Source organism: Triturus cristatus, chromosome 3_1 (assembly GCF_964204655.1).
Source record: "Triturus cristatus chromosome 3_1, aTriCri1.1, whole genome shotgun sequence".
Lineage (NCBI taxonomy): Eukaryota > Metazoa > Chordata > Amphibia > Caudata > Salamandridae > Triturus > Triturus cristatus.
In genome coordinates, this window is record NC_140583.1 from 1,059,600,218 (window position 1) to 1,059,614,977 (window position 14,760).

Genomic DNA, 14,760 nt, shown 5'->3' on the forward strand with positions numbered 1-14,760 from the left:
CCATACGTTGGAATTCCAAGATCTTCCTCCAACGAGAGCTCCGGACGCCCGTCCCTCAAAACATCTCCGACTGTTACATCTCGAAGCCCACCAACTATTCATCAAGGGGGCGATAGAACCAGTACCTCTTTCGCAGAGGGGCAAGGGTTTCTATTCCAGGTTCTTCCTGGTTCGGAAGACGGAATATATGTGGCGTCCTATACTAGACCTAAGGGAGCTCAACACCTATCTCATCAAGCTCTCCTTCAGGATGGTCACTCTCCAGGATATTCTCCGTCTACTGAATCCGGATGATTTTTTGGCGTCCCTGGATTTAGAGGATGCGTACTTCCACGTTCCAATCCACCCAGCTCACAGGCAATATCTACGCTTCCCAGTAGGCAAGAGCTATTTCCAGTTCAAGGTGCTTCCGTTTGGCCTTCGTGAATATCCGAGGTGCAGACCGAAGATGCTGGCACCAGTCGCTGCTTTTCTCTGAAAGCAATCCTTAGAAGTGTTCCCATACTTGGACGACTGGCTCGTCAAGGCTCCGTTGCTCAAGGCAACTTCTCAAGCCGTGTCAACTTGCATTCAATTGTTCGCCCACTTGGGTCTTCAGCTCAACAGATCCAAGTCGGTGCTGATACCTTCCAGGTCCCAAAGGTTCCTTGGAGCTATTCTGGAAACGACACTATGCACCGCTCGTCCGTCGAAGGAACGTCAACGCAAGCTAATCACCTCCGCTCGTCAAGTGCTGCAGAGGAAAAATGTGTTGGTTCGCCGGTACAAGTCCTTACTCGGATCGATATCATCCTGCATACCATTAATACTGCATTGCAGGCTTCATATGCGTCCTCTGCAGGAGGAGTTAGACAAACAATGGCGCCAGGCAGAAGGGTCGTTCAACGACCAGGTGTGGATAACACCAGGTATGTGCAAGGCCTGCGAGTGGTGGCTGGTAAAGGAGAACATCGCAGTAGGATTAACATTCCGGACCCCTCCTTCTCCTATGGTGGTGACCACAGATGCCTCCTTAGAAGGCTGGGGAGCGGTACTCCAGGAGCTTCAAATCAGCGGTCACTGGAGTCCAGCGCAGAGCCTACACCACATCAACCTCTTGGAGCTGATGGCTATTCGCTTAGCCTTGCTGGCGTTCCTTCCCAGACTTCAGAATCGTGCAGTGCTGATCCGGACAGACAACACGACGGCCATGCACTATATCAACAAGCAAAGGGGGAACAAGATCGCGGACTCTGTCCAAGGAAGCTCAGACGATCTGGGATTTTGCGATTTCTCACAAGATCACCCTACAAGCCGAGCACCTAGCAGGGTGCCTCAACATCACGGCGGATGCTCTGAGTCGTCAGACGGAAGTGACTCACGAGTGGGAATTAGACCAAGCCACGCTGGAGGGAGTGTTCGAGAGATGGGGTACTCCGACCATAGACCTCTTTGCGTTCCCGGAGAACGCCAAATGTCGGTTTTACGCAAGCAAGGTTCCCCATCGAGGATCGCTGGGGAATGCCCTTTCGATTGCTTGGTTCGGCGCATTTTGCTACGCTTTTCCTCCCATTCCTCGAGCTCTCAGGAAGGTCAGGGCGGAACCATGCAAGATGATTCTCATTGCTCCAGTTCTGGTTCACGGAACTCCTGCTTCTCTCCCAGGATCGCCCAATTCGCTTGCCGCTGATTCCATCTCTGTTGTCGCGGGATCAGGGACAGGTGCTCCATCCGGATCCGAAGTCACTACACTTGACCGCGTGGCTCCTGAATACAGAGAATTCCGTCATCTGAATCTCTCCAGGGAGTGCAGGGATGTTTTGTCTCAGGCGCGGGCGCCAAGCTCTAATAAGACATGCAGGGCAAAATGGAAGAGATTTTGTCTGTGGTGCCAGAGGAATAAACTCCATTCTTATAAATCCCTGCCACATCAGGTTTTGCCTTGCATCCTGTCACTGGCTAAATCAGGTTTGGCGCACTCTTCTGTCAAGGTACATCTGGCTGCCATATCCCGTTTTCGACGGAAGGCAGTTCAACCTAGTACTGGCTCAGCTCATGAAAGCGCCCTTTGAGCCGATTCACAGGGCGGACTTGAAGTTCCTATCTTGGAAGCTAGCCCTCCTCTTAGCATTGACTTCGGCTAGGAGTGTTAGTGAACTCCAGGCTCTGTCCATAGTGGAGCCTTTTCTGCAGTTCAAAAAGGATGTGCTAATTTTGAGAACCAACCCAAAATTCATCCCGAAGGTGCCTTCGGATTTTCATCTGAATGAACCCTTGATTTTGAATTCCTTTTTTCCACGCCCTTCGACCCAGGCGGAACGAACATTGCATTCTTTGGATGTCCAGAGATGTCTGAAATTCTATCTTGGGAGCACACGATCTTTCAGGAAGTCTACACAGCTATTTATTGCCTACAGTGCACCACGGAAGGGGTTGCCTCTCGCTAAGAGTGGCATTTCCCGCTGGATCTCCAGTGCAATTCAATTCTGTCATCAGGCTGCGGGCAAACCTTTGGACAGAAGGGCCCGTGCTCATTCTACACGAGCGATGGCATCTTCAGTGGCTCTTTTTGCTGGAGTTGCTATCAAGGACATTTGCAGGGCAGCAACGTGGAGCAGTGTACACACCTTCACGAAACACTACTGCCTGAAGTCGGTGGGACGAGATGACGCTGCTGTTGGTCAAGCAGTCCTCAGGAATCTTTTTCATTGAGAGGTGAGCTTTCCCTACAATCCCTCCATCCTGGTAAGCACATTTGGTTCAGTAATGTTGTTTTTTCTTGGTTACCATGTACTAGTTGTAACTGTAAACTGAGATGGTTATGGAAGGCCAGGTGTCTACCAAAAATGTGCTTTTGTGATTTACTGCTAGCTATTCTGATACAAAGCATGAGAATCTATGAAAGTTCCAATACTGGGGTAAGAAAACAAGTTACTTACCTGTAACTTTGGTTCCCCAGTATTGGTAACTTTCATAGATTCTCATGCGCCCACCCACCTCCCCTGGGAAAGCTCTGCCGGTTTACTGAGGTAGTGGCTGTTTGCCCAACGGCTACGAAAATCTGAGGTTCTGAGCTCTCTCAGGAAGGTTCCAAAGGGTGAGGCTGTGCTGATTGGTCCTGGCAAAAGTTTGGGCTCTTTTACACAAAGAGGGTGATATACTACAAAATGAGATGAGGCCTAAGCCTATTTTCTCTTTTGTTTCTTTGGTTATGATATATTTTTTGTTTACCGAGGCTCCCATTCCGACGACGGGGAATGATACAAAGCATGAGAATCTATGAAAGTTACCAATACTGGGGAACCAAAGTTACAGGTAAGTAACTTGTTTTCGTTTTCAGCATGTTGGTAGCTTTGAACAGCTCCACAGGTCCCTTTATGGTATTCCATATGATATAGTCTGCTTAGCTTGTTATTGCACTGGTTGTCCAATCTGAGATGTTGTGTAGAGTTGTTTAGAACAGAGTGGCTCCTGCCTGGGGGTCGGGAAAAAGCTTTGCTGGCTCCCGCCTGAAGCAGAGCAGAGGAGAGTGGTGCCAGCTCGTCCTGAAAAATGCTCGGTGAGCCGCCAGCAGTGGCTGTGAAAACAACCTCACCCCCTACCCTGCAAAGACCGCCAACTGCTTGTGGGTGTTTGGGGTGGTGCAAGAGGATGTCTTGAGTCAGAAGCCATAAGAGGCAAAGATCCTAGTTATTTGTTCAGGGCCTTGGAAGACAAGGGCAGAAACAATACCATCAATTAGAGTGTTTGGGGGGCTGCAGGAAGTGCAGCAGCCTCCCCTGGTTGTTTTTTAAAACCTCACTCTCAGACCCCCAGGGAATTAGATTTATGCTCCTTGGAGAGGATTTTGCTCTCCCTCAGCCTGTCCTTTTGCACATGGGCTTGGGGAGTCAGGGTCCATAGTGGTGACTGCAAAGGCAGTCTAATAAAAGTGGGGGGAAAACTTTAGGACACATCTTAGTGATTGAGTGCCTCGATGACCTTGTTAGTGATTGACAGTGCAAGGTTCTACAATACAATGAATTCTATTGAGTGTTGGTATTACACCCATTGACTTCAATGTGGGTTATAACATTTAAAGCACATTAGTACTGTCCCCATTGATTGCAGTGGTGAAGTATAACATTATCTGATAGAGACTACTAGCTGCAGATTCCTTAACGTAGAATTATCCCCAGGCGTGAGACTGGACCCGGAAAATGTTCTTGCCCCAGCATCTCTGCGCACTGGGGGTTAGCACCACACGACTCTGCCCCAACGTTCTCCACGGGCGTGACGTAAGCGAGGTCACATAAGCCCCACCCCGGCGCGCTGACGTCAGTTTCCTTCTTTTCCGCGTGCAACGCGGATCCGGATCGTGTCCCTGGCCTGTTTTCAGGCCTTCTTTTCATGCTTTTCATTTCCTTTTTGGGAACAGTGTGCAAATGCCTTCGGGCTTCAAGACGTGCTAGTCTTGCGCGCATCAGATGTCGGCGACGGACCCTCACCCCATCTGTATGTGGTGTTTGGGTGAGCACCATGACTCCAAGGACTGCGAGGCTTGTCAGCAGATGAAGCCGAAGTCCCGGCGGGAGCGCCAGATGAAACTCCTTTCGGGCCGCATGTCCAGGTTGGTGTCGTCACCGCGTCCGTCCCCCGCGGAAGGGTTCAAGAACCACCGCTTCCGTCTCCGACATCGTCCCTCGCCGAGGCCCCAAGGGTGCCGCTCGCCCGTGGGTAAGTGTTGCAGTTGGTCCCCGAGGCCCTGTCCCCGCCCTATGGGGGCACGAGTTCTCCGCAGGTCGTGCGGACTCGCACGTCGCCACCCTACCCGCCGTTTCCCGGCATGGGGGCGACCAGAGCCCAAATGGAGGCCTATGCTACAGCCCTGCAGGCCTCCTTGGCTCCTCTTCCTGGGACGCCCGCGGATCCCTTGCAATGTGCGGGGCCTTCTGCGGAGTCGCCAGCGGCTCCGGCCCTGGCACCGACAGGTTTGTCTTCAGGTCTTGAAGATGTGGTGGTGTTGGGGTGCAGCCCTACGGGGTTCCCCCCTTCGGACCAAAGCGCATCTGCCTCACCGCAAACCCCCATGGGGGTCCCTGTAGTGTCGCGGGAGGTTGCCGGGACTCGTGGCTCGTCCTCTGGGCAGGCGGCAGCCTTGTCTGAGGCCAAGCTGACGCCGCAGGGGCGCCGGCAGCTGCTGGCCCTTGTGGCCCCGCAAGGGCTGGCTAGGGTCCGGGGCGCGTTCCCAGGTCCCCCTCGTATCTCCACGCAGGCAGCTGCCTCGTCGGAGGTTTAGTCGGCGTTTTTTCGGCGCCGTTCTTAAGCCGCCCCGGCTCCGACCCTGCCCCGTTCTACCGCTGTGCAGGTGGTGGTGAAGGTCGTCTCGGCGTCCCCTTCGGCACCGGTCGACGTCGTGCTGGCGCCAGTGGCGGACTCCATGGTGCCGTTGGGTCGTCGATTCGTCTTCGAATGCCCCCTCTTCTCCAGAGGTTCGGCAACTTTTTGTCTCTTCTTCCCCGGAGACGGGACGCCGTGTCGTGGCTTTTTCCTCGGCGTCTTCCAAGGAGGGCACTTCACCATCCCCGCGCCCACAGTCTTCCCCAGAGGCACCTCAGGTTCCTCACTCGTCTGTCAACCTTCCCCCGTTCCGAGCTTGGCCTTTTCTTCCTCTGGTTGGGCTGGGTGATGACCGGCTTAGCTTACAGCCGTCGCCCACGGAGTAATTGCTCTCTCCACCGCGTTGCCCCACAGAGGCGAGTGCTGCCTTCACCCGGGCTGTCTCCACGGCCGCAGGGATTTTGCGCATGGGTGACCCGGCTGCCCATTTCCCCGCTGATCATTTGCTTAAGGTTCTCCATCAGGGCTCTGGTGGACGGGAGCTGCTTCTTCCCTTCGAAGCTTTGCTCCATAATTCTCTCTTGGGGGCCTGGGGGCGTCCTGCCACGGGGGACCCGGTGCCCCAACCGCTCCTGTACCGCCACCGTCCTCCTCCGCATGATCCTGTCTGCCTTTCCTTCTACCAGGGGCCCTCTTCTGCAGACTGCCTTTCCCTCCGTGCCATCGGTGTTGTCTCCTCCGTCTCGGGAGGCCCGGTGGTTAGATTCATGGGGACGTAACATCTTCTCTTCCTCCAGTGCTGCCTTGCGGGCGCTCAACACGCTTTGTGTGTTGGCCAGAGCCACTTCCAGCTTGTGGGATTCCGCGGAGTCCCTTCGGTCTGGTGCTTTTCAGGAGTGTGCCTGCGCTGATCTGCGGCACCATGTGTTGGATGGCCGGAAGCTGGCCGCGTTTATTCTTCGATCAGCTCTGGATGTCTCTGAGGCGCTTGGTCGCACTATGGCTTCTTCGGTAGTCCTCCGTTGCCATGCTTGGCTGAGGGATAGTTTTTTCCCTGAGAGTGCTAGGGAGCATCTAGTTGACCTCCCTTTCGATGGCGCTCTTTTGTTTCACGCCCCTGCGGATTCTGCCATTCAGCGGTTCCTATCGGGGCTTCATCCTCCTCCTGCTCCTCCGGTTGGCCCTTTTGGTACTGTTGGCTGCTGGTTCAGCCCCCCTTTTTTGACTTATGGTTTTGGCTGTTGGTAAGCCAGTATAGGTCCCGAGATTGGGCCTTTTGTGTCTTCTTTATTGGGTGCTTGGCAAGCCGTCTGCAGTTCTACCCGCAGGCTTTTCTGTTTATACTCTGGTGCGGAAATTTCTTCCTAAGAGGTGTTCCCATGTTTTCTTGGGACGTAGCATACCCTATATGGGGTACTTGTAGTCCTCTGCTGCGGAATATTTTCCTAAGAGGTGTTCCCATATTTTCTTCGGACATAGCATACCCTATGTGGGGTACTTGTAGCTATTACATAGCTCTGTCTTGTGCTGGGGAGGTGTGGTCTCCCTTTTCAGGTTCCTTGCTCTCCTTGGCATCACGGTATATCACAAGTGCGGTCTCTTTGACAATTGTCTTGGCGCAGCTTGCGTTGCGCCCAAGTCTGTCGCTAGACCAGTCTCGCCTGCTGTCTGCGGCATCGTGTTGTGGCAATTCCGCACTTCTGTCTGGCGTTTCGGCCTGGTCCTCTGTCTGGTGTGTAGGAAGGTGGATATCTGACTATGGTTACCCCAGACTTTTTGCCTAGTGTCTAGCTGGTTTTTCGACTTAGTTGGCCTGAGATCCTGCCATTCAGGGTCTCAGGCTGTCTGCTCTCTCTTTAAAATGGACTCCATGTACCCTAGGTACATTCCCAATTGGTAAGGATCACCTTATTGGACCCTGTACAGTGTACCCTAGGTACCCAGGGCATAGGTGTACCCTAGGCCTCCCAGGGGCTGCAGCATGTATTATGCCACCCCTGGTCTGGCCTTCCAATCAGACACAACTGGCTGATCACTCAGCTGGGGCAAGGTTGTGTAATCACCCCTTGCTTAGATATAGTATGCCTATATCTACCCTTATATATAGACACATGTGTACCTATCAGTCACTCCTATGGCAGGCCTTAACAATCCTGGAGGCAGAGTGCTTGGTAACATGTGAGATGGTGCTCTAGCATGAGCTGAGCCTGTCTGCAGCTTTCGGAACCATGTCCTTATAGCTGTTCTATGATATAGCCTACCATATACTCTTAAAGTGCCTTATAATCTTAAACGGTTATGGTAACTATGGTTTGGCTGTATCAAAACATGTCGTGTAAGGTGTCTAACCCTTTGGAATAATACCCCCATACCATTTCTGGTGATGAGGATATTATTCCTCCCTTCTAGAGGGAGAGACATGTTAACATCCTACTTTGCTGTTTAACTCTAACCAAAGCCTCAGCATCACAAAATGGATGCTGCTGCCACAGACACAAGTCTGATCTCCTGCTGCTGGGAGTGATCCCGGCAAGGGAGGCTTGGACAATAGGTTTCCTGCTTGGGGAGGTGCTAGCACCTCCCCAGACAGACTTTAGTGTATTGGGGCAGGGAGGGCTGAAAGGAATGAGACATGCCTGGGGCACACAAGGTGTCCCATGCATAGTCCAGTTCAAACCGGTGCTGGGGCACTCCAGCCCCAGTCCTGGCGCGAAACTGGACAAAGGGAAGGGGGTGTAACCACCCCCCTCCCAGGTCCCACCCATAAGGCGTGACCTAGCAGGTAACCCAGCCCCCCAGATTAGTATAAGAGTGGTAGCTGGGCCCCAGGAGATTAGATTATCCTGTACCTGCAACTTGTACAGAAACTCTGGACCTTCGACATTCGACGAAAGAAGAAGACTGAAGAATCTCCCTTGTGGCCAAGGAGTGGCTACCCTGTGCAAACTGGCACCATCAAGAGACTACCCTTTGCTTTGCTGAAGTTCTACGAGGGGCCGACTGCAGAGCCCGACCAGAGCCTTGACTTCCAGACTTCTCCGACCCTGATCCACATCCACAGCCGAACTGAGATCCGTGGAGGCGACGAGAGATGTGGGACCGGCTACCTGGGAAAAGTGGCTAGTTTCTTCCAGCGCAGCTTCTGAGGCACCCTCGAAGTTGTGCACCGGGGACTGAGAAGCCCCAACCCCAAGCACCATCTGCACTGAAGATCAGCCCCCCACACTCTACGAGTCCTGCGTGGGGCCCTTCTGCATTTTCCTGCTTGCCGCGTCTGTCCGGTTGCTTGCCCGTTGGCTAGTGGCCTTTGTGACGACGCATCCAGAAATCTTCACCGCTGGTTTGGCTCCTCCAGACTGGCTCCCGCTTCCTTGCAAAAGAGAAGCACCCCAGACCTTCCTGGTCTGCACCAGAAGCAAGTCCTCCATTCTTCGTGGGTTCCGCTTGCCAAAGCTTGGTGAGTCCTAGTCCAACTTCGCCGCCGCCGACAGCAAGAGCCTTCGTGGGACAGCTCGCCTCCTGGTCCTGGTCGTCCTCGACGTTCCCTGGTCCTCGTGGCTGCAGCGACAAGCTTCACCTTCACCTGCAATCTTCACGACATCGCCTGGTTCCTTCCTGGTTCCACGTGGTCACTGGCTAGTGACCTTGACTCTGTCCCTTCTGCTTGCAGGTCTCCTCTCTTCTTGATCCCAGCCTTGGGATTCACCGGACACTCTTCACTGACTGCCTGTCAGCAACTTTCCTTCAGGCATCCATAGAAGTCCACGACGAAACCCGGCGCAAGTTCACACCTATGCACCCGCAGCCTGTGGGCTAGGTAACTTGGGTACTTCGGTGCTCACAAGGGTAGTGACTTTCCTAGGGTCTAGTTTCCGAGTCTTGACTCTCTAGCTGCTTCAGAAGTGTCCTTAAACTGTTAATTGCTAACAACTACTATTTCTATCGACTTTTACGCATTACGCGTGAGTGTTTCCACTCTGCACCCGAATCCCGTGGGCCTCCCACTTCCTAACTGTTACTAGTGTTGTGTAGCCCCAGCGATTCCCTAGGCCTAGGCCTATCCTATTTCCGTGACAGTGGTCCTTATACCACTTACTTAGTATATGGTTTGCGTGGCCCCTAGGGCCTAACTGTATTACTTACCTGTGTGACTTAATGTATGCTTAAATAAGACTGTGTTGTACTTACCTCTAATCTCATAAAGAGTGCTGAGGGTTTGACTAGAATAAATACACTTTATTTTATATATATATCTGTTGTGGTGTCCTTTCATTTGGTATTCAAGGGATTATATATGGTATCACAGCTGGCTTCACATGCCATTCAGAGTTTAGCCTAAGACTGCTCTTGTCCATGCTACCACTAGGATAGCTGGTCTATAAGGTTGACTTTACAACCAATCACCATAAGGGTATTTGGACTGATATAAGGTGTACACTAGAACTAGTGACATCATACATCAGGCCAACTTCTCACATGGTGTTCCAGAGGAGCTGTCTTTCCTTGGCTTTCTGTGTTCTGGTTGACGTCCTGGTCCGTCCTTCGTCTCTCTCTATCTCTTTTTCTTCTGCCTGGTCCCAATTCTTTCGTGGGTCAGTGTGTGTTTCTGGAAGGGCCCTTCCTTTAGGGTGTGTCCTGGCCCTCCCTGGCCTCTGCCTTCGGCTTGCACCTGGCTTGTTCTGGTGCACTTCTCCATGGTGTTGCCTGCTGCTGGCTACGCATGCCTGCGCGTGCCTGCTTGTTCTGGTCCACCGTCGTGGCCTTTGCTGTGTTCCCTTGTGCCCCTGCCTCTGGTTCCGCTTGGGCTTTGTGCACCTGTGCCTTTCTTCTTACGCCTGCGCTATTGGCGGTGGGGCCGTTCCTGCCTTGTCCGCTGCTTGCGGCCGAGGTGTGTTCGGCTGTTTCCTATCACTGTGTGTGCCTCTTACGGCAGGCCCTGCCTCTGGTTCTACCTCTTCTCCCTGGGGTTCGAGGTGGTTCTTTTGTTCCTTGAGACCTTTCGGGCGCTGTCTGCCCCTGCGGGGGGGGGGGGGCGTTGGGTGGTTCTCCCTTAGTTGGGCTTCGGATCTCCCTGCCTTCCCTTCTTGTTTCTGTGACATGTCCCCTGCTGGGGCCCTGTGTCTCTCCTGATGGGGAGGCTCTCTCGAAGGCCCTCCTCCCTTCTGGGTATGGCTAGGGTATATATTCTATGTTAAGGAATCTGCGGCTAGTTGTCTCTGTCAGATGTACAAGTTACTTACCTTCGGTAACGATGTATCTGGTAGAGACGATTCTAGCCGCAGATTCCTTCATGACCCGCCCTTCCTCCTCGTTCTGCGAGGACCCTCAATTTGGTTTTCTGCACTCGCCTCCCTCTGGGTGGCTTGTCTTCTGTGGGTGTCCTCTTTGCTTTCTTCCGGTTAGGCTGTCCGGTTCTACTTGATTGTTCCATCCCCCACTCCCCCTTTTTTTCTTTTGTTACAGGGATGGTTGGTTTCTGTGTGCCTTTGCTTCCCTCCCGCTGGTTTCTCTCCAGTGTTGGGGCTTTCTTTTGCTCTATTTCCCTCTGTTTGTTTGGATTTTCTGATCCCCTAGCGGTCTTCTGCGTTGGGGATTCTTTGCCTGTCCTTTGGCCTCCTGCTCCTTTCAGGAGATATGGCCCTCCTTGACAGTGTAGTCTGGGGGTGGATTGTTGTTGCTCCTCTTTTCCGGACTTGTGGCCCTTTACTGTGTGGTTTGTGGTTGCTGTCTCTATCTCTCTCTCTCTCTCTCTCTCTCTCTCTCTCTCTCTCTTTCTGTTCCAGCGCTTTCACATACTTGTGCCTACAGGATGGCTATCGCCTTAGCTTGCTTGGTTGTTCCTCGGAGTGGTGCTCTGCTCTTTCCCTGCTATGGCTTCGCTGCTATGGCCTTCTGGTACTTTAGTGCCAACTGGTTCTATCGCCTTGGCTTGCACAGTTGTTCCTCAAAGTGGTGCTCTGCTATTTCCCTGCTATGGCTTCGCTGCTATAGCCTTCTGGTACCTTGGTGCCAACTGGTGCTGTTACTACCCCTTTGTTTCTCTCTGTTTTGTTTTTCTGATTTTTTTGCACACTGTTCCCATGCTCTCCTCAGTTTTGTTGTGATGGTTCTGCGTTGTGGCGTGGAAAAGTTCTCCGAAGCAAACTGACGTCAGCGCGCCGGGGTGGGGCTTATGTGACCTCGCTGACGTCACGCCCGCGGAAGACGTCGGGCCGGAGTCGCGTGGTGCCGCCTCCGGCGCGTAGAGATGCCGGGGCAAGAACATTTTCAGGGTCCAGTCTCACGCCTGGAGATATTTCTACGTTAATGAATCTGCAGCTAGAATCGTCTCTACCACATACATCGTTACCGGAGGTAAGTAACTTGTACTTCTATGCTTTTTCAGATGTGGTGCCACCCTGACAAAGCCATTAGGCCTGCCTTCTTGATAATGACACCCCCTCGTATTGGGATATTGCATCTAGTAAAGGTTGGGGATATTGCAGTTTTAGGGTTCCGAAACAACTAGGGCTTCAATGTGAACATGTGTGTCAGAAAATGTCGTTCTATATGCCTGGTATTGTATATGTGTAATGTAATGTGTAGTATTTAGTAGTGTACATGTGTGTACATAAGAAAGTACCTTTCCTTTTTAAAAGCAAAAGCACTGACTGGACAGATATTTATTTAGTGGTAATGTTGCGTACCGGCGAGCTGGGGCTACTATCCCCTACTTCCTACACTGATTATGACTTGAACTGCTCTGCTTCACTACCCTAAGAGTCAAGTGCTATAATGGAGGTACTTGATTACCAAGTGAAAAAAGACAATTGCAGACTTAGTGCTTGTGAAGAACTCACCTACTTAGCAACTAATAGCCCAATTTCTTAAAGAGAGCAAGTTTTCTGTTTTTATGTATGTAGTACTTTGAAAGCGGGGTATTCTTTAAGCAAAACAATTTTATTACCACACACTAGAATAGACCTGGAACTTCTGCTTAATTGTACCTGTCAAATGAGTTGTTTCTGGTAAATCTTATTACAGATGCCTGGAAGTCGCTAACGGACAAAGTACAGGAGGCCCGTTCCAACGCACGGCTGAAGCAGCTGTCTTTTGCAGGTAAAACACTGCTGTGTGACGCCTCTTTCATTACGTCTATGTGCACTTGGGGCAGCCAGAACACATCTCTTGGGTGGGGAGGAGGTCGGGGTTGGGGGGGGGGTTAATTAAACTCACCTTGTAAGTTCCAGCATAGTGCACTTCCACCACAATTCCATAAAGAAAGGGTGCTTCTCACTACATCTAATCCTACATGGAGCTTGTACCTAGGAACTAGAAAGCATGGTTTGTCACTGCTTCCACTAGGCCCCAACAAGAAATGCTTTTGCTCTTCAAGAAAAGCCTGTTTGCTTTGGGTTTCCAGCTTGAATGGAGCAACTGATAATGTCACCATAGTGACTGAGAACAAGCATGCGAACTTGAGCTATTGTTGTCCCGTTCACCAACGTTTTCACTCAAGTCTGTAATTTTTGCTCTTTTATTCGTGTTTCAAGTTTTACTATTCAAGCATAGTTTCTATCTGTATTGCTGTAAGATCATATTAAAATCGTGCTTTCTGTTGTTTCTTGTTTCAGGTGTGAACGGCTTGCGTATGCTGGGCAATATACATCACGCTGTTGTGTTCTTGATTGAACAGCTTGCTGGTGCAAAGCACTGCCGTAACTACAAATTTCGATTCCATAAACCCCAAGAAGCCAATGAGCCCCCCCTAAACCCTCATGGTTCTGCCAGGGCTGAAGTGCACTGCAGGCAAGTAACTCCTATCTACATACCAAACTGTGGTGAAACGTGTTTATTTACAATCATGTTCGCATGTTGACTGAGGGAACTATTTTTGTTCTTAAATACCATGTCAGAACAAGCATTGGCAAAGCTAATAGATGTGACGTCACCTGCCAGCCTTTTGGCTTTAACTCTTTTTTTGTCATGGTTTGTTAGAGAAGCTGCTGAGCCATAATCTGTCTAAAAGACACATTGACAGAAAGCAAAAATGTGTTTTTGCGTCCTCAGAAAAACACACATTACCAAACTAGCTCTTGCTTTTAAAGGAAATTACTTAGTGTGTGGATGTACTCCTTGTGAAAGGCCAGAATGCGGCCATTCATGTATGACGTGCTAATGGATCAATGGATGCAGAGGGCTGATGGAAAGTCCCTATAACTATGTATATTATACATATGGATACATAAAGGTCTTTGCTAATGCCCGATCTAAAAACTTTGTCTAACCATCAAAAACCGGATTCTGTCACTATGAAAGGCCCTTGCGGAAGACATTTCATTGTTATGACAAGTAGTCATAACAAAATAAAAATAACTTTGACAGATTGTTTTTTTCATTATCACTAAAAAACTGTGGCACCTAAAAATAAAGGGGTGTTGTGTTAAAATGGAGAAGAGTTAGTAATTTGGCCAGAATTTGGGTAGCGGTCAGGATTAGGGTTAAGGATTAGATTTGTGGGTAGGAGTAGGATTAGTCAGCGATTTAAGAAGGGTTTTACATTCAGTTAATCGTAAAATGTATGTGTGTGAGTAACTGCATATGTGAATGGCAGTACAGGTTTGTGTTGCAGTATATAAGTGACTGTAAGAGTGAGTGATTGTGAGAGTGGATGTATGGATGAGTGTGTGCTTGTGTCAGTAATTGTATAAGAGAGTAAGTATGTGTCAGTATCTGTATGAATAAGTGAGGTGGTGTGTGTATAACTGTATAGGTGAGTAAATGGCAGTGTGATTGACTCTTTGGGTGACTGACTAGGTGTGTGAGTAACTTGATGGCTGAGTGGCGGTGTGTGTGTCTGTATGGGTGAATGAGTGCATATAATAGTGGCTGCATTGATGAGTGACTGCATGTATGAGAGACTGTATGGGGAGACTGTATTGGTGAGTCAGTGGATGTGTGTGTAGACCTATGAATCATTTAGTGGGTATGTACTAACTGGTATTGGTGTGTCTATGGTTTCAAGAATGGTAGTCTGTATTTTAGAGTGGGTGTATGAAAGGTTATATTAGGGTGTGAGTATGTGCATCAGATTAAGTGGATGATGTCATCAGTGATGTCACTGACCATGTCATGAGTGATGTAATATGTGACATCATCAGCAGTGCATTGCAGGGCCGTGAGTTATAGTTAGCTCAACTAACTATTACGGCTGCATTTCTCTGATTTTTGTACGAGTGAAATGTCAGACTAACTATAACGTCCCTGAAACCTGTGTTTTTTTCAGTGAATATCTGAGGTTTTTTAAATGCTAATTTCTAACTTTAACCTCCCCGAAACCTGTGTTTTTTTCAGTGAATTTCTAAGGTTTTTTAAATGTTAATTTCTAACTACACCTATATAGGTAAGACGTGCAGAAAGTAGCAAGAGAAGTGCAGAAAGAGGCAAGAAAAGTGCAGAAAGAAGCAAGAGAGGTGCAGAATG

The 14,760-nt window shown here is 50.3% G+C and overlaps 1 protein-coding gene across 1 annotated transcript in view; it reads left to right on the top strand.

Moving 5' to 3' along the window:
* KMT2A (lysine methyltransferase 2A) overlaps window positions 1–14,760 on the top strand; it is a 1,466,550-nt gene that overhangs the window by 1,409,227 nt on the left and 42,563 nt on the right. Inside the window, exons 30-31 of the mRNA XM_085645838.1 lie at window positions 12,322–12,396; window positions 12,912–13,086. Of these exons, the coding sequence (XP_085501964.1) occupies window positions 12,322–12,396; window positions 12,912–13,086 (250 nt within the window). The remainder of the gene's footprint in view (window positions 1–12,321; window positions 12,397–12,911; window positions 13,087–14,760) is intronic.